General features: G+C 47.1%; 1 protein-coding gene across 1 annotated transcript in view; it reads left to right on the top strand.

Moving 5' to 3' along the window:
- Nucleotides 1-22,013, top strand: part of LOC111153074 (polycystin 1 like 2) — a 91,982-nt gene that overhangs the window by 57,732 nt on the left and 12,237 nt on the right. Inside the window, 11 exon segments of the mRNA XM_022511870.1 lie at nt 1,678-1,856; nt 3,856-4,002; nt 6,340-6,539; nt 7,190-7,407; nt 8,140-8,356; nt 12,108-12,336; nt 13,046-13,250; nt 15,108-15,204; nt 17,846-17,983; nt 19,501-19,686; nt 20,582-20,909. Coding sequence (XP_022367578.1) covers nt 1,678-1,856; nt 3,856-4,002; nt 6,340-6,539; nt 7,190-7,407; nt 8,140-8,356; nt 12,108-12,336; nt 13,046-13,250; nt 15,108-15,204; nt 17,846-17,983; nt 19,501-19,686; nt 20,582-20,909 — 2,144 coding nt within the window.

Here is a 22,013-nt window from a genome sequence, read left to right as displayed (position 1 = left end):
AGCGGGCTGACTAGAGTAGTGGAGAAACTAGTTCACTTGCTTATAAATTCTCTGAGGTTCTTGAGCATTTAGCTGTGGAACATATAGCAGGCTGTCTCTGTAACGTCTCACCATCCTTAGTTAAGTCAGGCCTGTGCCACATCACTCGTCAGAATATACTGTCTTCTGCGGCAGCTTTCAAGTTTCCTTTACTAAAACTGAGGGCCTCATGGAACACAGCTGGAGAACCACTGGCGCTGTGTATACTAACCTGGAGAAAGCTCTATTTTTTTTTTTTTAATAACAGTAAGATTCATTGGAGTGGAGCATTTGTCTTTTTACTTTTTAAATCCTATTTTTATTTACGTATTTATCTTACTTTTATTTTAAAAATTGTTTTATTTTGATTTATTGCTGTGTCTAGGGCCCTCAACCAGCTGTCTAACATAGAGTAAGTGCTCAGTAACTACTTGTGGAATAACCATAGGAATTAATTTCATCCATCTAATGAAACATTCTTCTCATTTCCTTTAAACATTCAATAGTCCATCTTAATAGGAAAGGAGTGAAAACTTGCAACCCATAAGCCAATTCTTTGTCTGGAGAGCTGCAGTCACTTTTCAATCTAATCTTGTCTCAGTACGGGCATCTGCCAGAGGCCAGGGTGCACCATCCTATGGTGCACAGGAAAGCCCCCAGAGCAAGGGGTTACTGGGTCCAGAATGTCTATTGTGCAGAAACCCTATGGTGGAAACAGAGTGAAAACAAGGATTTGAGTGTGAGTAGTTGATTTGGCGGCGTGGCGGGGAGGGGGGTGTTGGATCCTAGATACCCCAGTAGAGGACTGAGAAGGTGACAAGGAAGGGACGGAACCAGTAAAGGGTGCCAACCCATTACCTATCTGGGCAGCTGCAGCTAATCCCACAATGGGACTTTGGAAAATAGTAAACAGCATGGGCCTCAAAGTCATCTCCACTGATGGCTGAGGGAACTGGCTTATTTACCCACCAATCCCATGAGTTGTTGATGGAGGACAGCTCACAGCACCATTAATTCTCTGGCACTTCCAGTCTCCACTCTCAGAGCCCAAGAACCTCCAGGAGAGTGATACAGCTGCTGGCAGCTGGACATGGGTGTAGGGATCGCTGCAGCAGTGAGGCTGAGGGATGTGGGCCAAGCACAGGTGGCAGAACTGCAGCTCTTTGGCTCAGGAAATCAGGCATGCTGATCAGCATCACCTGGATAACTGCAGAAAAGCAGATTCCTGGGCCCTATTCCCAGCATTTTTAGTTGGTAGGTCTGGAGTGGGACCTAGGAATATGTATTTATGAAATAATGGGCTCTCGTGCATTCATGTCTCAGTGCCAGGCACGTTGGGAGACCCTGGGAATAGAATTGTTGGGGCAGGGGGAACCAGTTCTTACGCTAGAACCCTTATAAACAAACACGTGGAAAGTTTAAAAAGGTTGCCGAGAAGTGTTTTATAACTCATGCTGAAGACAAAAATGCAGGCAGTGTTATCCTAAATCTTCATATACCTGAAAAATAGCTCAGGTGGGCCCAAGATGGGAAGAGAGGAGAGAATGAAAGGGCCTTGCAAGGTTGGTTTTCATTGGGTTTTGGATCCTTCCAATGAAACACGGCCACCCGGGCTTGGTTATCATGTGGAATTGGCCATTCCTAGTCTCTGGATTTCAGGTGACTGTCACCCTATATGGCCTGGATGGAGAGAGTGAACCCCACCACCTGTCAGACCCTGACATCCCAGTTTTTGAGCTAGGAGGAGTGGATGTCTTCTTACTCTCCACCATGTTCTCCCTGGGGGAACTGAGGAGCCTGCGGCTGTGGCACGACAACTCAGGGGACCGGCCATCCTGGTAAGTCAGGGGTGGGCACACCATGAGAACCCACTATGTGCCACACCAGGGCTGGGCATTGTGCATTCGCTGCCAGGCCAATCCTCACAACCCTCCTCAAACACACAGAATGGATCCCCATTTCACAGAAAGAGACACGGAGGGTTAGAGAGACCCAACCACGCATGAGCCTCACGGCCTGGATCAGTAGCTAGGACAAGGACTAGAGGTTGCAAGCCTGGGGTCCAGTGCTAGCTCCACTCTTGGCACATTTGCAGCATCGACCTTCATTTAGGCCCCAGTTCCCCATCTGTAAAATGGGGATAGATGCCCATTTTGAAGATAAACCTTGCCCAATAAGAGGAGACTAAATGAGACATTGGGCTGGTTATTTAGTAGAAGAGGTGAGAACAACTGCCGCTCTGAGCATTAAGCTAAGCCTTCCTGTTTCTGTGTCTTTTTCTCATTGGCTCCTCAAGGACAAGTATTCTCATTCTTGTTTTACAGGTGGGAAAATTTAAACTCAGGCAAGATAAGTGACTTGCCCAAGCTCTAAAACATGTAATACATCTTGTCAGATGCTCGTGCCATACAGATATCTGCCGTATATAGAATATTCCCACACTATTAATCAACTAGCCAACTTACCATTTTTTATTTTAAAAATTCTATAAAATTTTAAACAGAACACGTTTCATCTCTGTAACGTAAAAATGCTTATGATCATTTTAAACCGTATTTGTACCATTTTATGGTCCATACAAAATTGCATATGGGCCATTTCCACTGCCTGTGCCCCCAGAAAGGAGGAGAGCCACAGATGATCTAAAACAGTGTTAAAACTCTTCTAAAAAAAAAAAAAAAAGGCCGGCAAGCTCAGAGATGAGAATCCACCTGAGGATTATTTGGCTTGTGAGGCCAAAACTAGTGACCTAAATCAGTCGTTTCCAGCCTGACCACCTATCAGTGGCTTGCAACTTTAGAAAAACAGAGCACTTCTATGGATATCTTCAATTTACCTAAGGGATTAAACATTACTACCTTAAGTGCTATATGTTGGTTCCTGGGAAGCAGACCCTGAGATAGATTTCAGGGTGCAGGGTACCTAGGACCAGCTCCTGGGAAGGGAGAGAAGGAAGCAGGATGAACAGAGGGAGAAGAGCTTTGATACAGCACAACAGCTTGGCTGACCTCCATGGGGAGCTCTGGAGTGTCCCGAGTTGGGCTGGGATGCCCAGGTCTTGATCACACCCAGGCACTGCACCCATCAATCATTGGATGTTGGCCTCCCCAGGAGGGTGTGAGATTCAACAGAGGTGTCTTCCTGGAAATGAGAAAATGCATGTCTGGACCTTTCAAGCATAGTCCCTATTACACAGTAAATGCTCAGTAAAGAGGGGCCCTTGATACCGCTATTCTTTTTTTTTTTTTTAATCGCTATTCTTATCAGCCATAAGGCAACAGGGGAAATGGTGGCTCCTGCATCTGACATCCCAGCAGAGGCGAGATCATTCCATTTCTTCCCAAGGTCTCAAAGACCTAAATCAGGTTAGATGACACCCATGAGGTCCTGAATCGAAACTAGATGGCTCACGCCTTGGGTGTACGCCTGCAGGAAGACCAGCATTTGCGCGCCTGTGTCTGTGCCTCCCTGAATTCCCACAATGTAGACAACTTGGCTTTTCTCCCAGGCCTCTGGACGCTGGTCCTGGACTTGCAGGCCTGCAGCCGGACTAATAGTTTCAGAAGGCACCCTCTTGCAGCATACATCTGTGAAAACGTGGCAGCCTCCAAGAGCTGGCTCTCCACACTAGCTGAGCTCCCACATGAGGCCACTTTGCCCCCTGATTGGGGCATTTTGGTCAAGGCACCAAGAACAAGGAAGAAAAATACAGAATCTGTCTTTTCAGGAGTTCTTGTTCTTAAACTCAGGTTTGCAATGGTGTTAACCCTCGTTGTACCCAAAGAAGCCTCACTCCCCCCTCAACCCTGTCCTCAGAAGTGTGGGTCTCTTCTCCAGGTACGTGAGCCGGGTGCTGGTGCATGACCTGGCTAAGGACCGGAAGTGGCATTTCCTCTGCAACTCGTGGCTGTCCATTGATGTTGGAGACTGTGTTCTTGACAAAGTATTTCCAGTGGCCACAGAGCAGGACAGGAAACAATTCAGGTACTTCTTTTTTTTGGTAAGCAAATGCTGTTTACCTTGTTCTTTCGTCTCTAGGGAAGATGCATCACAATCCAACTGAAGCAGAATATTTTAGTATATGTGCTGCCGAAGCGAGCACCAACTGAAGCAGAATAAAGGCACGTTTCGGCTCTCGTGCCTGGGTAGCTTCGAGTGTGTGACATTAATGATCAATCAGTTTCTCTTGTTGGGACTGAGGTGCTCTGGAGGGATGCAGACCCTCTGACACAGAATTATCTTGGAGGTGGTGAAACGGTTGAACAATTATCCATATTTCCTCACACAGGACATAGAATAAAATGTTTCATATGAGTGAACAGAATGGTTTGAATGGTGATTTCATGTCTGCCCATCTGAGGCTCCTTCTTCAATCAATTTTACTCTAAATAGGTGTTTCAGCATGTGTGTCCCTTGGCTTTCCTTCCTTCCTCCTACATCTGGTCAAACACATCAAAGCAGATACAAATGTACACACACGTGCTCATATGCACACACACAATACCACAGAATGTTGCTTATTTTATATCTTTTAAAGTGGTATTACTCTAAATATGTCATCTTATTTCTTTGATGACAGACCATGAACATCCTTCTAGGACAGTATGCTTGGGTCAAATGTGTCCTTACTGGCTGCAAAATATCCACAGACTGGATGTCCCACAACTAATTCAACCATTCTTCTATCAATGGACATTTAGTCTGTTCCCAACCAATATTAAAAAAAATCAAGAGACTCCACAAGAATCTGGCAAGTGTGAAGGTGGTGGGCCAGGGTTCCTGCTTGGTACCAATTTGCTGGAGCAGAGTACCAACATTTTCTTTGAAGGGCCATGTGCTCTCCATTTTACCACAGTCCTTACCCACCCCTAGTACCTCACTCCCACCCCACTTCATTTAACTTGACTTATTTACATCTATCCAGGCCCCTTTAGCATTTGAGTTTGTGACCTCTACTTTAAATGGCTTCTGAGTTAGGTTCGAAACAAAGTCTGTTTCCAGTGCATTTACTGAAAGGTGTCTTTCCCTCCTAGCTGCCACTGGGAATAGCTCAGCCTGCAAAGGGAAAAAGTCCAAGTCAGAGACACTTGGACCCAAGGACAGACAGAACACTGACGTGGGTACATGGCTCCCAGTTTCACATGCATGCTTCTGACTTGCTACATGCCCTTGCGCAAGTCAGTTCACCTCTCCAGGTCTCAGCTTCCACATCTGAAAAATGAGCTGTTCAGTGTGCCTCCCCCAAGGGGACCTGTGCCGGTCCCGTGAGGTGATGTGGGTAGTATACTTAGCACAGTGAGCGGCTCAGGATAAGTGCTCTATTACGTAAGCAGATATGATCCTCCCAATGCATCAGACTTGTGATACTTGAAAACCAGACAGAGAGCTGCCTAAAGGCAGGGCCGTGTCATTCCCTCATGAATCTCGGTGCCCAGCAGAACACCTGGCACACAACACAAGGCTCACCAAATATTTGTGGAACTATCAGCAGAATATTGAGTAGAACAATCACGTGGAAATCACTGTTGTTGACAGCCGACCTCTCTCCTTATGCAACTTTACTCTGAGTCCAGGCCACTCCCACAGCACAGACTGTGGGACAGTCAAAGTACCATGCAAGTCTGAGGGATGCTGGCATTAGCCACCAGAACGGGCACCAGTCGGGAGTATCAGTTCCACACAATCTCAAGGTGAATGGGGGCCCCTTGTAAGTCCTGCGGTTAGACTAAATTCTAGACCAAATCCTAGACTAACACAGATGCCTAAGGAGAATATGGTATCATTTTCAGAAATCCTGTCTTGCAATTTTGATTCTCTTAAACTGAGTCTGAACCTAAAGCCTGGGATTTTTAACCAATATCATCTAATGCACTAGTTATAATAAACCTAATAATACTATAGTTATAGGATTATATTAAAATTACAACAAAAATGATAATGGCTAATACTGACGAGCACTCACAATAGATGTTGGCTACTTTGCCAAATGTTGTACAAAAATCATCACTTAATCCTTTCAGAAATCACATGAGGTAGGTTCTATTATAAGCCCCATTTTACAGATGAGTAAACTGATGTGCAGAGAGAGAGTAAAGTAACTTGCCTGAGGACACACAGCAGGTAGGAGGGCCACCTAGGATTCCAACCTCCTCTGTTCAGAACCTCCATCACTAACTAAGTGATGTTAAGATGCTGTATATCTTCCACATGAGAGAAAACAGAGGATAAATCTTAGAAGCAAACACCTCCCTCTTACCCCAAGATTGCTCCGAAGACACCAGTCTTCTCCCATCTCTGCCCCCTCTCTCTGCCTTTTCACAGGCACCTGTTTTTCATGAAGACGTCCACGGGCTTCCAGGATGGACACATCTGGTATTCCATCTTCAGCTGTGCAGCTCGGAGCAACTTCACCCGTGTCCAGAGGGTATCCTGCTGCTTCTCCCTGTTCCTCTGCACCATGCTGACCAGCATCATGCTCTGGGGTGTTCCCAAGGATCCAGCTGAACAAAAGATGGACTTGGGTAAGTCCCGATGTCATGACAGAGCTAGTGGTCAGTGGGTGTCACAATTCCAGAGGTCCCAAGACCACCTTCAGGTTCAAGAATTCTCTAGAACTACTCACAGAAGTCAGAAACACCATTATGCTCATTACAGAGAAAGGATACAATTAAAATCAGGAAAAGAACGAGGCACATGGGGCAGGGTCCAGGGGAGACCAGGGCAGAACTTCCAGTTGTGTTCTCCCAGGGAGGCAGTGACAATGGTCAGTCGTCCCAATAATGATGTGTGACAACACACATGGAGTATTGCCAACAAGGGACACTCCCTAAGCCCTGGTGTCCAGAGTTTTTATTGGGGCTTGCTCACATAGACATGGTTGACCCTCCGCATGGCTGACCTTAGCCAGTAGCCCCTCCAGAGGCTGAGGTGACACTGTATGGTGAAGGCCCACACCATAAATCACTGTTAACATAGACTATACAGTGTGGCCCAAGACCTCAGGTAAACAAGGTGTATCTACCAGACAGAACATCCCAAGAGCTTAGGGGTCACCTCCCAGGAGCCACTCAAGGGCCAGGCCTCTTTGGGCAAGGTCAGTCTTTACTGCACACCCACCTTCTGGAAGTGGTGGAGAAAACGTTCCATTAACCCTTTTCTTCCTCCGTCCTAGGTGAAATTGATTTCACTTGGCAGGAAGTGATGATTGGACTGGAGAGCTCTCTCCTCATGTTCCCCATCAATCTCCTAATCGTTCAGATCTTTCGAAACACCTGTCCTCGGGTCACTAAGGAGCAGAACACTGAGAAATGGGATAGGGGCTCCCCTAGCCTGGCCTCCTCACAACAGCCCATGGAGAATGGCCTTCTGACACTTGAAGTGGTGACCAAGGCATGTCTTCAACCTTGACGGTGTGGGGGTGCTCTGGTCTGGGCAGAAATGGTTGGGGGAGTACTGGGGCTTGAGATCTGGCAACCCCTGATGGATGACAGCATCAGCCTCCAAGATTCATCAATGACACACACATGTGTGCAAACGCACACACATGCATGTTCAGTTGGGCACATGTGTGCACACATGTATACACACTGTGCAGGTGCATGTGTATACATGCACACACTTATAGACAGGTATACATGCATGTGCACATACATATACAAAGGCATACACAAACACACATATATATGCCTTTGCACACCTGTACATGTACACACATACATATGCACACACACCTACCATAGACATACATACACACACGTGAACACATACATACACACACCTACATATATACACACACTTTTGGGGTACATAGTGTGTACACAATATTATACCTTTATCATAGATCACAGCTGGAAACCCAGAGAAGGGACTCCCTCTGCATTCATGCACTCAATAAACATTTACTAAGCACCTACTACATGACGCACTTTGAGAAATACAACCTGGAATGCGTCAGTTCAAATCCTAGAGAGAAATGGCTCAGGGTGATCCAACGTCATATCTCTGTGGGCAAAGCTGGGATGAACCCAGACTGCCAAGTCCCGGAGTGAACGCTCTTAACTACGATACTGCCTCCCTCACCTTTGCTCATGTTCCCCTTACCCTACCTGGGCTGACTTGCAGGATATGTGGAGACTCGTCAGCTTGCTGTTTAAAGCTCTGAAGGTGCCATCACCTGCCTCCGGCTGGGACTCAGCAGCACCGATGGACATCAATCACCTTCTGGCCTTGGTGCAGGAAGTTGTCTGTCTGCAGAACATGGCAGGGCCAGAGCTCTGGGAGGAAGCCAAACAAAGAGAGAACCCTTTAATGCTCCCTCTTGGGTCTCTACAAGCAAAAGGTAAGTCATGATGTTTCTGAGCTGAGAAAGGGGGCACATCTGGACCAGGTGGATACAGGACTTAGGGCCAGCTCTGTATCACTAGGGAGTGAAGATGTCCTACAGGGTCTCCTCCCTCACTGACGTCCACTGCAACCACCTGCCATCACTTCTCTCTCTCTGCACACAGGCAACCCGCTCTCTTCACAACACCAAGCTGCCTTCCCACTAAAGACCATCCCACATCTTGTCCTTCCATCTGGAATGTTCTTAGCATCTCCTGCATTGCTTTAATGCCACCCTGCCAAATCATGACTTGTGGGAAGAGCTGTTTAAAGTCTGCAGCCAACTTTGCTGGACTGTGAGCTCTGTGAGGTCAGAGCCATCTGACTGTTCTGTCTCCATCGTTTCCCTAGTGCCTGGCCCTGTACAACATATAGAAAGCATGCAACAAACATGCATGGGGTGATGTAAGCATAGGAGATCATTATGGAAAGCACAAAGCAAAAAGGCAGGCTGGTCTTTCATATATGGTAAGAACAGCATTGGCCAGCCTGGTAACTCTGGGTACTGGCTCTGCCATTAATGGGCTGTGTGACTTTGGACAGTTTCCTTTTCTGTAAGCACTAGGGGATGCAACGTCAAACCAGATCCACTTCCAAATGTGAGGGGCAGGACACAGGATGATGGACAGGACAGTAAAAAACATTAAAGAACACTGAGTTTTAGAGTGAAAAAGTCACTCCTCCTTTCATTCCAGGCTTTCCTGGAGCAAATCTCAGTTTGGTACAAGTGTGTCTTTAACACCCTTTTAACACTTGTTCTGTTTGGCAGAGAGATAGCAGGTCTCAAACTTGGAGCTTTTTCAAAGAGTATTCAGCTAGAATTTAGTACCATTATTTCTTTCCTGTCCATCTTCCACCCACATCAATGCCACCAGTGTTCAGACCAGGCTATCCAACAGAACTGCCCACAGTGCTGGAAATGTTCTGCATCTCTGCACGGCAGTATGAGAGCCACAGGCCCCATGTAGCTCCTGAGCACTTGAAATGTGGCTGGTGTGACTGAAAAACTGCAGTTCTCATCTTTTTTTTTTTTTTCTTAAAGATTTTTATGTATTTATTTGAGAGAGAGAGAGAGTGAGAGCGAGCGCATGAGAGGGGAGAAGGTCAGAGAGAGAAGCAGACTCCCCGCAGAGCTGGCAGCCCGATGTGGGACTCAATCCTGGGACTCCAGGATCATGACCTAAACCGAAGGCAGTTGCTCAACCACCTGAGCCACCCAGGTGCCCCTGCGGTTCTCAACTTAATTTCAATCAATTAATGGGGCCAGTGGCTGTCATAATGGCTGGTGTGGGTTAAGAATGCTGCCATTTTGATACACCAGGCTGATCACTGTCTAAACCTTGTTTAGAACACAGACATGGCTGGGGTCTACAGAATGGGGAATTTGAATTCATAAACTCTTGGCCACACCTCTGATGCAGTGAATTACATTTCTGGGGCTCAGGTCGGGATCTGCAGTTTCAACCAGTCACTCAGGTGACTTTCGAGCACACTTAATGTTGAGAGTCAGTGCCCTCAAAACAAGATCCCACATCCTTATTGGCCAGGCTCATGCTGACCCCGTGGTCAGCCCCATCTTGATCTCCATGATCCAGCCACCCTGGAGGATTTGTCCCGGACAGCTGGACTTGGGCTGCCCATGAAGGCTGTCTTGCAGGAGCTCTGCTGATGCCTGCACTGGACTCCTGGCCTTGAGTTTGGGGACTTTGGTGTTCATAGCAGAGGCCTTAGAATAGGGACTCTTGAGTCAGCCGGGCCCTAGGGCTCTCCCTGCTGCAACAGTAGCTGTGCAACTTTGGACAAGTTGCTCATCCTATGACTCAGCTTCCTGCCCTGTAAAATGGGAGTATTGATCCACTTTGCCTCTTGGCTCATTCTGAGGACTGAATGAGGTCATAAGACACAGGAAAACTTAGACTCAGCCTGGTACAAAGCAGGTATTCAGTAAGCGGTGTTACAGTTGATTGGGAGTGATGGTATCTTCCAGAAACATTGCCAGAGGGCTTGCAGCATGAAGGCTGTTGATGTCAGAACCTGCAGCTGTGGCTTCAGCAGGAGGGTAAGGGAGGAGGCCTGAGTCAGAGGGAGGCAGAGTTGATGTTGTTCCAGACCTTCACTGTCCTCTAACCTGAGCCCAGTTGCACGCTTCTCCACAGTGCTGGTTACCTTCCCACTCATTGACGTCTCACTGGTGACTGCAGAGGAGCTGTGGGGTGAGTGTGCTCTCTCCTGCCACCTCCCATATCTGGTTTCACATTCCTCTTGCAAACACCGGTCCAATCTGCCTGGACACTGACTGCTCTGGGAGAAGATGCCCCGGGGCTTCAGCCTCCCAGCTCAGGGCCAGACTCCCAGGCCTGATTCTGCCTGGAGAGGCCAAACCCCAGCTTCCCCTAGAAGGAATCAGGAATAGTGGAAATGTTCAGGGTTTTTTTCTTGCAATGAGTAATTTTTTTAAAAAATTTATTTATTTATTTGACAGACAGAGATCACAAGTACGCAGAGAGGCAGGCAGAAAGAGAGAGGAGGAAGCAGGCTCCCCACTGAGCAAAGAGCCTGATGTGGGGCTCGATCCCAAGACCCTGGGATCATGACCTGAGCCGAAGGCAGAGGCTTTAACCCACTGAGCCACCCAGGCGCCCCGCAATGAGTAATTTAAAACAAAAAACACCTTTGTTTGTTTTAAAACTTTTTAGGAAGCTGAAATTTGAACAAACCAACTGTATAAAAACACTCATGAGATATTCGGGGTGAAACTTGACCTCTCACTGGGTATTTCATGCTATTAAGGGATTATCGTTACTCATTTTAAATGTTGATAATGACATCATCATGGTTTTAATTTTAAAAAGAGTCCCTATATTCTCCAGAAGCATATTAAAATTAAATATCAGTGACATGACCCAGGCCTTGGAATTTGCTTCAAAATCATCCACATGGAGAGAGTAGGCTGGGTGCCAGAGAAACACAAACTGGTCATCAGTTGATAACTTTGAGTAGTGAGTGTGTGTGCAGGTTCATCTCATTACTCTACTTTTTTAAGTTTAACATTTTTCATAATAAAAATAAGTTGAAAGCAAAAGATTAAGACTAACACTATCTTTGGCACCAGGCAAATCTTGTGTATATTAAAATAATAATATATTTGCTGGGATGCCTGGGTGGCTCAGAAGGTTAAGCGTCTGCCTTCAGCTCAAGTCATGATCCCTGGGATAGAGTCCCACATTGGGCTCCTTGCTCAGCAGGGACCCCACTTCTCCTCTGCCTGCCATTCTCCCTGTTTGTGCGCCCGCTCTCTCTGACAATAATAAAAATCTTTAAAATAATATTTGCTGATGAGCTAATACCATATCTAGGATTTGCTTTAAGGTATTCCAGAGAAAGAAGAAAGTCGGGGGAGGGGGCAGAGACAAAACAACATTGGCAAAAGGCTGGTGCTTATGGCAGCAGGTGATAGATACTTATTCTGTTCTCTTCTGTCGATGTGTACAGAAATTTTGAGAATGCCCTTGATAAAAGGTGAAAGAGGAACGTATGAATCCTAACTGGCCATGGAAGCCTGGTACCTTTCCCCATCTTTCTAGATCTCTCATGCCATGGTACATAGTAAGTGTTCAATACCGAAAGCTGTTACTATGGTTGCTTTTATGGCAGGCAGTCTGCTCTGGCATTCAGCACCAGCTAATTCTCTCTGTCCCGTCCTCCAGAACAAATGCGATGCCTGATGCCAGAGGTGGGCCCAAGTGACCCTCAGAAGGACAATGTCTACAAGCAGTGTCTCTACCTTCAGCTGGAGCACATGGAGCAAGAGCTTCGGCTGGTGGGGCCCTGTGGCTTCCCCCAGAACCAGAGCCACGCCCGGGCCCTCAGCCAGCTGCAGATGCTGAAGGGCTGTCTGGGGGGACAGCTGGGCACCCCACCTCCAGCATACGCCAGGTAATCCTCTCCCCTGGGTGCTGAGTGGACACCTGCCCCCCAGTGGGATGCCTGCAGAGACACCATACCCCTGGCCACCTTGGAAGGATGTTCACCCAGATCACATGTATAATATGAATAATACATTTCCTCAATTCTAAAGATCCTTTTAAAGAGAGATAGGCCAAAGACTATACTTTCAGGGATCATTTCTGACAAACCATAAGAGACTCTTAATGTCACAAAACAAACTGAGGGGGGCCGGGGGGAGGAGGGTAGGGAGAGGGTGGTGGGTTATGGACATTAGAGAGGGTATGTGCTGTGGTGAGTGCTGTGAAGTGTGTAAACCTGGCGATTCACAGACCTGTACCCCTGGAGCTAATAATACACTATATGTTTATAAAAAAATTTAAAAATTAAAAAAAATAGAATAAATATGTGAACATGGGGGGGAAAAAGTGGGATAGGCCAGCAATTTACAGGAAATTTCCCCTCAGAAAAAAACCCAAAACACCAAGTTATTAAAACTGCCCTTTGAGGTGGGTACCAGATACGGAGGTGGGTATGAGATGCCAGATAGAATATAGAATAGCCCTTTGAGGTGGGTACGAGGTACAGAATCTAACAGGTCAAGGAGCTTGGCCACAGTCACACAGCTGGTGAGGGTAAAGTGGGATTTGAACTTGAGCCTGGCAGGTGCTACTCTGATCATACCCATCCTGCATTTCAGCTTCCCGATGGCAAGCAAGCGTCCTCGAGGCCTGCCCTGGTGGTTCGTCGTGGTGGGCTGGCTCCTGGTGGCAGTCACCAGCGGTGTGGCAGCCTTCTTTACCATGCTCTATGGCCTGCACTATGGGCGGACCAGCTCCCTGAAGTGGCTCATCTCCATGGCCGTCTCCTTCGTGGAGAGTGTGTTTGTCACTCAGCCCCTGAAGGTCAGGCTGCCCTGGACCCCTCCGCCCACACTTTCCCTCCTGCCAGCTGCCCTGTCCTTAGGCTCAGCTGTTCTTGGTCTACTCGTTACAAACCTACACAGCACCTTGCTGGAGAGGTGGTGCTGGTAGCAGGTAGGGAATTATAAGGAACTTAATCACTATGATAATCCAAGTTCTGGGACAGGGGCTCTGGGACAGAGACTCTAGGCCAGGCCGAGTGGCTTATCAAGATGTGGCGGTCAGCATCAGAATCACCCTCAGGAGGGTCCTTGCCTCTGTTCTATAAATGACAAGAGGTTAGGAAGGGAAGGTCACAAATATCTTGCCCTAGGTTACATGTATATACCATATTTCCCCAATTAATACCATATTTCCTCAATTCTATATTATATTCTATAATATATAATTATATATATAATATATATATTCCATGATTCCTCAAATAATACCATATTTCCTCAATTCTAAAGATCCTTCTAATTGTGAGATAGACCAGCAATTTAGAGAAGCTTTACCTTCAGAAAAACAAAAACAACAACAACAACAAAAAACACCAAATCATTAAACCTGTGTGTCATTTGGAAGACACACTCCTATTTCTGAAATGTAAAGTTACTGTTAGAGTTGGAGAAATACTGAGCCCCAGCCTGGAGCTTGGAGCCACGGCTCCCCCTGGAAGGAGTCAGGTGGTAGGAATATACTGTGTGTATTGGGGTGAGGGGGCGGGGGCTGCAGAAAGGAAGGGACATTTACAGTGAATCTTTACACCTATGAGACTCTCCAAATCCCTAACCCCCATTTTACCTGATAGTCCCCAGTTCTTTCCTGAATACCCTTTATCAGAAGATTTAAACAACTCCCGACATCTCCAATCTAGTCTGAGAATAGTAAGAATGGAGTAGTAAGCCATTCTGTTCCCAACCAAAGCCCAGAATCTTACTAAGCTCATGCACTGTTGGTGCAGAGGTAAAGGCATGGATGGAATGAAGAAAGGGGGAGGGGCGGAGGGAGGGAGGGAGGGAGGGAGATGTAATTCAGCACTAGAGATAGTATAAGAAATGAGAGGAGACTGTCTCTTTTCCACTGTGTATTTTTTCCTGTTTTGTCAAAGATTATTTGACCATAGAGTTGAGGGTCCATATCTGGGCTCTCTGCTCTGTTCCACTGGTCTGTGTGTCTGTTTTTATGCCAGTATCATGCTGTCTTGGTGATCACAGCTTTGTAGTAAAGCTTGAAATCAGGTAACGTGATGCCGCCAGTTTTATTTTTGTTTTTCAACATTTCCTTAGCAATTCGGGGTCTCTTCTGATTCCATACAAATTTTAGGATTATTTGCTCCAGCTCTTTGAAAAATACTGGTGGAATTTTGATCGGAATGGCATTAAAAGTATAGATTGCTCTAGGCAGTATAGACATTTTAACAATGTTTATTCTTCCGATCCAAGAGCATGAAATGGTCTTCCATCTTTTTGTGTCTTCTTCAATTTCTTTCATGAGTGTTCTGTAGTTCCTCAAGTACAGATCCTTTAAAAAAAAAAAAAGAAAGAAAGAAAGAAGAGGGAGCTCTATCAGCAGGGGAGTACAGGTGTGAAAGTGCAGGTGGGAAAGCTCCTGTGGTATGAGAAGCAGGGGGAGCTCAGGATTCATAGTCTCTGCTTGGCGGCCAGGTGCTCTGGCCCATTCCCTTCACAGCCACATCCCCTCTTGGCACAGAATGCCCTGGTTCCCACCTTACTTCCTCAGAGAAGTATGGCTTCTGTGCCCAGGATACAGATGTGGCCTTGATCCTGACCCCTCTCTGATAAGGAGCTGACAGTGTCCAACCCAGGCCTGGGGTTCACAGTGGGTGTTTTTCAGGTGCTGGGCTTTGCTGCCTTCTTTGCACTGGTCTTGAAGAGAGTAGAGGATGAGGAAGAGCCAGTGGCCTCCCTCCCAGGACGTCTGTCTGGCCCAGGTAATAGTGCATAGGTGGAGGCAGGGCCCTAGAACCCGATGAAGATGAGATGGCCCTACAAAGCCCAGCTGCTTTTTTACCCCATAATTCCTTCACCCCTGACTGGGGAAGCACCCCCAAACCATCCAAAACTCTCTAAAGCAACCTTGTTCCTTCTCTACCCCAGCCTTTGTCTCTGGCACCAAAGCACAACCCTTGGCCAGAAGAGGCCCCTTGGGGGCCGCACTTTGCACGGGCGTCATTCTCTGTGTAATCCCAAGCAAGCAGCTTTCTCCTCCTAGGCTCAGGGCCCTGGTCTTTAGAATGAAAACCAAAACCGAAGATGCTTGCAGGTGGGCTACAGAGTTCCGGGACAAGGGTCTGTAAACTACAGCCATGAGGCCAAATCTAGCCCACTTTCCATAAACGAAGTTTCCATAAATGAAGTTTTATTAGAACAGAGCCATGCTGACCCCTGCTGGATGAGGCCACTGAGCAGCCCCCTGTCCCGCAGCCTGGTTTCTCATTTCACAGCCTAAACTCCTGAGAATGCCTGCAGTAAGATAATCACAAAACAAACAAGCGAACAGAACAGAGTCAGCACTCTAGCAGTGTAGACAGAGATTCTGACATTCGGGGAAAATACAACGGGAATAAACAAAAGGCATACCTATATTATTGTACTGATATTATTACATAGTGTGGTTTCCCCCGCATGGGCTGGTATTCTTCCACTCTAGGATAGGGTTTGAGCTTGTTTTGTTTTGGCTTTGAGGATCCAAAAGGTCCTTAAAATCTTCCCAAGACAAAAGAGTAATTTTTGTCTCAAGAGACGCCAGCTTTGAGAACTATTAAATATTCATTCAGTCATTCTTTTGGCAGCCACTCAGGGAGTACTTGCTGTGTGCCAGGCAGTTCGATGGCTTAGGACCATGATTTACATAAAACCTACTAATTTCTAGAATTGTGCAACCCTCCTCCTAATCTGTCATCCTCAAAGATTCCCTCTTGACCATTTAGTCAATCCCTGCTCTCATCCCTGGCAACGCAGCACGAGATGGAGCAGGTTGCCCTTGGAAAGCACAGCCCACAGGGAGACACACATTAGACAAGTAAACAACACAAGCGCAAAATGTGAGAACTCAGGGAGCGCACAGAACGCAGGCCTCTCTGCTGAAGCAGTACCTATGTTGGCTACTGGAGCCTGGCGAAGGGAGGGAATGCACATTGGGCCCTTACAAAGGCCCTGAGGTGCGACAGAGCTTGTCATTTTACAGTGATTACAGACAGTGTGGATCAAGCAAGGGGAATTAGGGAGAGAATGGTTCAAGATGATGACTGAGAGGTGGGTGGGGAGCAGAGCCTTGTAGCACCCGGGTGGGTGCTGGGATTCCGGACTGCTGCAGAGGAGAGAGGCATGATCTATCTTGTGATTTGAGAAAGATCACTGTGGCTGCTATTAGGAAACCAAAAGTACTGGGTCAAAAGTACGAGTGGGGAAAAGACTACTGGAATGGTCCAGACAAGAGGTGACATGTCCTGGCACTGGGGGTGGAACGGAAGGCATGGATTCAAAAGACATTTGGGGCAATATGCCCCTATCAGAATGGCTAAAAGTAAAACGTAAAGTAAAAAGTGCTGACAAGGATGCAGAGAAACTGGAGCATTCACGCACTGCTGGTGGGAAAGGATGCCGTCACTCTGGAACTTTCAAAAGTAAAAATGGACTCACCATATGCTGCAGCAATTGCATTCTTGGGCATTTATCCCAGAGACATGAAGACTTATTTGCATGCAAAAACTTGTATATACATGTTCAGAGCAGGTTCATCTAAAATAGCCAACTGTTGCTCCTAGGAATTTACGTGAGAGAAATCACATGTGAATGTTCGTAGCAGCATTATTCCTAATAGCCAACACTAGTAACAATCTAGATGTGAATGCATGGACAGGAGTGCACCCATACCAAAAAAGGAACTAAATTCTAATTACACAACAACATGGATAGACTCCAAACCGTTATGCTAAGTGAAAGAAGCCAGACACAAGAAACGATGCACTGTAGGATTCCATTTATATGTAATATCCAGAAAAAAAATCTATAGAGACAGAAAGCAGATTAATGAGGCTAAGGGTAGGACAGACTGGGACTGAGTTCATGGGGACGTGAGGGAACTTTCTGGGTTGATGAAAATGTTCTAAAAGTGGGTTTTGGTGATGGTTGCACAACTCTATAAACGTACTAAAATCATTGTATTGTAGACGTCCAGTGGGAAAATTTATGAAAATTATAGTTCAATAAAGTGGCTTAAAAAAGAAGATACTTAGACATGACAGGACTTTGAAATATTAGTGACCCTCTTTCTTCCATCCATTACAGTTTCGGGAACACTGGGGTCTGTCTTAGGGTTCAGGAGCACAGGGAGGGGAGGGTGTTGTGCTTTCAGTATGAGGAGAATCCTCCAGCTGGAGTAGGGTCAGAATTTTGAGCATAGGGATAGCAGCAGCAGAGGCATGGAGGGCAGCATTGGGAAATGGCTCCTGAGGAGTAGGAATGGTGGGTCCTGTTGTTCCTGGTGAAGACAGGAGGTTTCTGGTTGCAAAAGTTGAGGCTGGTTCCACTGCCTTTTGGGCGACAGTCCTCATGTCTTTGCTTTCACAGACCCCTCTGCCTTGTTCCGAGCACGACGATGCAGCAGAAAGGACATTTACCACCCGCCTTTGGCTGCTGACGTCGAGAAGATGAAAACCACCCATCTCAAGGAACAGAAGACATTTGCCTTCATCAGAGAAATCTTGGGTAGGCAACCAAGGTCACCCACAAGCAGTCTCCTCACTCACTGGTTGTCAGCACAGACTTCAACAGACAATGGTATAATCTTTGACAGACCCATACTGTCTCGCCCCAGCTTCTCCCCTGTACTTAAAATCCCTTGGTGGCCCCACATGGCCCTTACGATAAAATCCAAACTCCCTACTGTGGCTCTGCCGACCCTGGGTCACCTCTTGTAGCCCGTTGCGCTCTGAGCTCTGGACACACCATGTTCTGCTGCTCCTGGGACTCCTTCACTCTCTAGACCCCAGGCCTTTGCCCAGGCTAATCTAATCTGCTTGGAATGTATCTCCTCTCCTCCCCATCTTTTCTTTTGACTAAGTCCTTATTCTTTAATTCTCAGCCCAAAGACTATGTCTTCAGAAAGACTCCCCAAGCCTGCTTTCAAATATCACTCTGTATCTTAGTCTGGGTTCTCCCATAAGCAGATTGGGGTACAAGTATCTGCTTTGGGAGGTGATCCTGGGAAACACTGATAGAGAAAAGGAAAGTATAGAAGAGAAGGGAGGTGAAAGAAGGTGTGGTGATGAGTGGGTTTCATGTGAGAACTGGAGCTCAATCCTGCTGGGGACCTCTGTGGGGGTATATAGTACACACCTCCAGGTTGTCACACAGGTCACTGGTGAAGGCTGCTCTCGGGGAGGACAGGGACCCTGCAGCACTCCTGTCCTGCCTTCCCAATGGTTGAGCACATACAGCCAGACAAATGCAGAGAGCAGGGGAGCTTGCATAGGAGTAGCAGCATGTTACAGAATGAAGAGAGCCTAGAGGTGTGGGCAGAGCCCCAGTTCATCCCAGGGAGGGCTTGCTGGGATGCATATTCCCAGGCCCTGAACCCAGAGATTCTGGGTAATGCTCTGCACCCCCCACATTCTGATGGCTGGCCTCCTAAACTAAATCTTTGTATGTAAGGGGCCCTTACATCACACTCACCTGTCCACAGGTGAGCTCCACGAGCGCACAGAACACAACTGTCATTTTCATTGCTCTATCCTCAGCATTGTAACATGGCAGAGCACCATTTTCAGAAGATTCTTTTTAAGAAATGTTTATATAGCATGAACTCTGGGCAAGCCCTATTTTTAAGTGCTTAATAAATATTAGTTTATTACAACCCTATGAAACAGAATTATTATCCCCACTTCACAGATGAGGAGAGTAAAGCAGAGGGGTTAAGTCACTAGTTAAGTCACTAGTAAAGCTAATGACTAGGGGTTAACGAGGGGTTAAGCAGAGGGGTTAAGTCATTAGTAAAGCACATAGACAGGAAGTGGCGGAGCCAGGATTTGAACCCAGAAGCAAGCTCATATCTGTGGATTTAACTCCTTCCCACTGTCTAAGGATTGGTTCCACTGTCACTAGGGGGCAAGAAGCTGGTCTACAAGACCTCAACTATTCTGATTTGTATGCCATTCTGTTTCCTGCCTTGGGCTTGGTGGGATTTGGGAACCCTGCCTGACCAGGGGCTACACCTCCACTTTCAGCATACCTGGGCTTCCTGTGGATGCTGCTGCTGGTCGCCTATGGGCAGAGGGACCCCAGCACCTACCACTTCAACAGACACCTTGAGCACAGCTTCACCCAAGGCTTTTCAGCTGTGTTAAGCTTCAGAGAGTTCTTCGTGTGGGCCAACACCACCCTCCTGAGCAACCTATACAGTTATTACCCGGGTACTTTTCCCTCACCTGAAGACAGATGTCTTGTGCAGACTGCTTTCTAGGAACAGGAGTGGGTCACCATCACCATCAGCCTCACAGAGAGCCAATAACCACAGGGCCCTATGCTTTGAAAGAGAGACCCTCAGAAGGTGTGTGTGCCCTAAACCACCCCTGATGCAGAGTGGAGGACATTCTAAGTGAGAGATACATGAGCATGAATCAGCTAGGCAGAGACAGTATACCGGGTGCAAGGGACAACAGGGGGAAAGGCAAGCCTGAAGTAGCACAGCACGTCCCTGGGATTACAAAGTGCTGAGTGTGGCTGCAGTGTAAGGTATGAGTTGAGGACCCGTTAAAAGTAAAGCAAAAGAGAAATAGGGGTCAGATCATCAAGGGTCTCAGAAGTTCTATTTTATGCTTAAGGAAATGAGAAGGCATTGACAGTTTCTTCGGGAGGGAGTAACATAATTGAATTTGCACCTAAGGATCAGTCTAGAATCATGTGGAAGTTGGAATAGAGAGTAGTTAGGATGCTAGAAACGATGGGGCTGATGGAGGCATGAGAGGAAGGGGTGAATGGAAAAATGAGCATGGGTGCAGACAACAGTGAAGAGGCAGAGTTGATGAGCCTTGTTGACCATTCGGATGTTGGCCTTGAGAGAAAGGGCACAAAGGGTCTCCAAGTTGATGACTAGGTGGTGGGGGTACTATTCCTCAAGAGAAGTTATGCAGGAAGTAGACCCCTAAGCGTGGAAGATGGTGATGAATATAGCCTGTGATTGGCCATGAACTACTTACTCTTGACTGTTTTTACACTGGGTACACTGAAGTTCATGTTAACATCCAGGCCAGGATGCACTAAGACAATTTTGATGGCTAGGCTGACCCACCTGTTTTTCATCTCCAGGCTTTATCACGGATGGGAACTCTAAGCTGGTGGGCAGTGCCCAGATTCGCCAAGTGAGGGTCTGGGAAAGCTCTTGCCCTCTTGCCCCACAGCTGCAGGCTTCTCTCGACAGATGCCATGCACCATACTCCCTGGATATTGAAGACCTGTCAGACTATGGGGAAGGCTGGAATGCCTCCATACCCAATAACAGCAGTGGCTTTTCCCAGGCTTGGCAGTACCAGAGCCAGAGCCAATGCCGAGGGTGTCCCATCTGGGGCAAATTCACTGTGTACCGGGGAGGAGGTTATGTGGTTCCCTTGGGGACTGATCGCAAAAGCGCATCAAGGTAAGACTCACTTGACTCACGTATACCCAAGGAAAGCCATTTCCTAGGGTCTGGGTCTTATTAACAGGTGCAGCAAAGCTCATTCATGTCATTTTAGGGAGGAACTGGGGGACACAGAAGTATTCAGATTGTATTTCTGGGTCCCTGGAAACTGCAATCTCAGAGTCCCTCTCCAGCACTCTCAGCCTGGTGGGCTGAGTCTGGTGGCCTCTGCTAGAGCCAGTGTAGGGATATGGAGCTCTACTACACAAAGACATCTACCACCAGGCAGGTAGGAAGTGGCTAAGCTGCGTAATCTTAGCCAAGAATCATGCTTTTATGTGCAGTGAATTATAGTAGCAAGGAAGAACACTGAGTTTGGAGCATTCACTGTTTCTATAGTGACAGAAGCAAGCCTGCTCTTTGTCTGAAGCACATTACCTTATCCCTTGAGATTGCTCACTGCGAACACAGCCTTAAGAAATGGCTTGGGTAAAGCCCAGCCAGGACCTTGCATTCCTGGAATACCCAACATGGTCGAGCAGGGATATCCAGGGCCTATGCAGACTGTCTCTCCCAGCACACTCCAGAGTTAGAGAGCCCTAAGTGTGAAACCCTGGCACTGCTCCTGTTAGCTGTGTGGCCCCATGCAAGTTAGGGAACCCATGTGCACCTCAGTCTTCTCGAGGAACACAGGTAACAAAACCCTAAAGAGAACAACTGACAGGGGTCCCCTGGGATTCAGGACAGGACAGGAATTGTCAGTTTCCGCGTAAGAAGTGTTTTCCTGCCACTTGCAACAACTGATGTTCTCTCTTCTAAACACGAAGCAGGACACAGACCCAGTGGGCACAGGGCATATTTTAAAACAGGCCCATTACTATTAATGCCAGTAATAGCAGCTGTCACTATTACACACAGACAAATGACACACTATTGCATTTTCTCTTCACAATGTTCCCGAAGCACTGGTGTTAACACCACTGTAGATAAGGAAGCTGAGTCTGCTTGCCGAAGCCCCTGATTTTCTATGTGGTTCCTTTCACATGGGTGGTCCTCAAATTTTAAAAAGTGTCACACTCACCTGGAAGGCTCATCAGAACACAGATTCCCCCAGAGGAATTT

The sequence above is a fragment of the Enhydra lutris genome, unplaced genomic scaffold, assembly GCF_002288905.1.
Source record: "Enhydra lutris kenyoni isolate GAN:26980312 unplaced genomic scaffold, ASM228890v2 scaffoldscaffold30, whole genome shotgun sequence".
Lineage (NCBI taxonomy): Eukaryota > Metazoa > Chordata > Mammalia > Carnivora > Mustelidae > Enhydra > Enhydra lutris.
Note: the sequence above shows the minus strand (reverse complement) of the source record. Positions and strands in the feature narration are given on the sequence as shown.